This window comes from Zingiber officinale, chromosome 3A, assembly GCF_018446385.1.
Source record: "Zingiber officinale cultivar Zhangliang chromosome 3A, Zo_v1.1, whole genome shotgun sequence".
NCBI classification, from domain to species: Eukaryota; Viridiplantae; Streptophyta; class Magnoliopsida; order Zingiberales; family Zingiberaceae; genus Zingiber; species Zingiber officinale.
Genome location: NC_055990.1, coordinates 395,154 through 397,486, shown reverse-complemented (window position 1 = coordinate 397,486; position 2,333 = coordinate 395,154). Strand labels below are relative to the sequence as shown.

The 2,333-nt window shown below is 48.6% G+C and overlaps 1 protein-coding gene across 1 annotated transcript; it reads right to left on the bottom strand.

Moving 5' to 3' along the window:
- On the bottom strand, window positions 1-1,459 carry LOC122053492. Its single transcript, XM_042615546.1, has 2 exons — window positions 889-1,459; window positions 1-715 (listed from the first exon to the last, which is right to left on the bottom strand). Exons 1-2 carry the CDS (start codon window positions 1,456-1,458, stop codon window positions 143-145), a joined length of 1,143 nt encoding a protein of 380 aa, XP_042471480.1. The 5' UTR covers window position 1,459; the 3' UTR covers window positions 1-142.
- Window positions 1,460-2,333: the final 874 nt, after the last annotated feature.

Sequence of the window (2,333 nt, the reverse complement as noted above, 5' to 3'; positions counted from 1 at the left end):
ATCAAATCCACACTAAGAAAAACAAAGCAATTCTTATCATGAATTGCCACGAAATCAATTCAAGAAGTTTTTGACACACAAATGAAATCAACTTATCATGAATTGTCAAGTTGCTGTTTAATGAGATAGAAGATAGAATTAATTACTTGGCGAGACGTTTAAGGGTACTGAATCTCCAGGAGGTTCCAGTGAGGGAGAGCGACAAGGCACAGAGGACGGGAACGAGGAGGAGCTCCAGCAGCAGCTTCGTCAAGTCGGCACGGGACTTCCTCTGCTTGCCGTAGATTTGCAGGTACATGTTGCAGGCGAAGGCGATGATAAAGGCGGCCAGGGACATGGTCAGCAAGAAGCACGCCGTCACGTAGTGCCATGGCACCACCCGCCGGAAGTGCCGCTGATTGAACGGCCTCAAGGCCAGCATCAGGAACATGACCAGCGAGGTGGCTGCGAAGGAGAACCCCACCACGTAGACGTGGGAGAAGATCTTGAAGGCCAGTCGGTTGCTCTCCCGGTTGTCCTCGCCGGGGATGTAGAAGCTGGAGGTGAACACCACCGCTGCCAACAGCGGGGAGCAGGCCCGGCCATTCTCCGCTAGCTTGTCACTGCACACCTGCACCGTCCTCTCGTGCTTCTCGTCGAACATCTCCTGGGCGGTCATCCATCTTCTGTTTCGGTAGTCCCACAGGTTTGAAGGAACGACGTCCTTTTTGAGCATCTATATATGAATTGAAAATTAAACATCATTTTTGACGTTTGTTTAGCACAATTAACATTCATAAGTTATTTCGTCCAGTATTTTTGATGTTAATTCGAATTAATGATGAATTTATAAGTTTATCGATCGATCGAGTGCTAGATTTAATTTGTATATATATATATAATTGCTACCTCAAACCATTCGAGTTCATCTTGCAGACGTAGGGGATTTGCTTCCGTATTGGAGATCTTGTTGGAAGCTGCGATATGCAGAAGGGTGTTGTTGGTGTCGGACTCCAGATCGGTGAACAACCACGTCGGCAGCCGCTCGTCCTCTTTGATGACCTGCACGACCCGCCTCCGACCATACTTGACGGCGGCCTGGAGCACGTTCGTGCCGTCGTAATCGACGTAGGTGGCTAACCATGGGGACAGTTGGAGTATTTTGATGACGAAGTCGTCGAGGCCCAGCTTGACGCCGGTGATCAGCGGAGACTCCTCCCATCTTATCTTATATTTCACTTCCGGCGCCTCGTCCTGCCGATCAGTACTTTCTTCTGCAATCGACACAGCGGAATCTGTTCTGGCGATACTAGGAAGCCGCATATGGCTACCTCTAGCTATGGAGGGCCGCTTGATTGAGCTTTGACTTGTGAATCCCATGACGTAGAATTCGAAGCCTTGGGCCTGCCGGAGTAAGCGTTCCAGGAGTTTCATGCTCATTTCGTAGTTTGACATATTCTCCTCTCTCGCTTTCACCATTCTTTTTCCTGAAGTGTTAATTTCAGCAACTAATAATTAATAAACATTACATTACTAATTATTGTTACGTTTTAAAAAATTAATTTTCAGTATATATATATATATACACACACTACACACACACGTACCAGTTTTCAGGGTTGGATGAGCTTTCCAATTGTTAAGAAGAAGAAGAAGAGAATTCAAAATTCCAGTTTCGGGTGGTTTTCTGAAATAGATCGCCATCATTTGCAACGGGGAGGCCCCATCAGCATTTCGTGTCAATATCAAATCTGGAAATTTCGTTGCGATGTCCAAAGCTACCTCTGCACATAATTAAATGACTTGGCGATTGATTTCGTAGCTAGCAAGCAATTGTTTAAAAATAAAAGCGATCGAAGCGACCTGTCTGGTAGTGCATGATGGCGCAGTGCAAGATGGTGAAGCCGTCGTCGGTGCGATCGTTGGCTATTTCGGAGCCAACCAAATCAATGATGCTGTAGAACACCTCCAAGCGGCCGTACTTCGCCGCCTCGTGCAGCGGCGTCTCCCCCTTCCTATCGTGCAAAAAAGGCGGGTCCCGCCGCCCAACGGCCCCCTAGGCCTGGCCCCACAGGGATCCTAGGAGGAGGTAAATCAGCGGTGAATGCTGGCCCGGGTAAAGCGTGGTGTCTCCGGAATTTAACACAGCCGGCCCAGATTATTCATCCAGTGCGCGTCCGTGGACCTTCGACCCTACAACTCATTGTGCAAGGATGCCACGCCTTAACCGGTTGATCCAGCCCGCGGCGTCTCCCCCTTCCTATCGATTGCCCGCTGTATGGTAAGTGAACAGTAGTGCGTACATGCATGGTTAGCTGATCGACTCGATCGATATATCGTTAGCACACACCTGT

Bases quoted from the DNA above. Each gene is read 5' to 3' on its own strand.
- LOC122053492 (XM_042615546.1), bottom strand. From the start codon at position 1,458: ATGGTGAAAGCGAGAGAGGAGAATATGTCAAACTACGAAATGAGCATG. The intron at 716-888 runs GTAGCAATTATA...ATTCATATATAG, and splicing joins ATGAACTCGAATGGTTTGAG to ATGCTCAAAAAGGACGTCGT.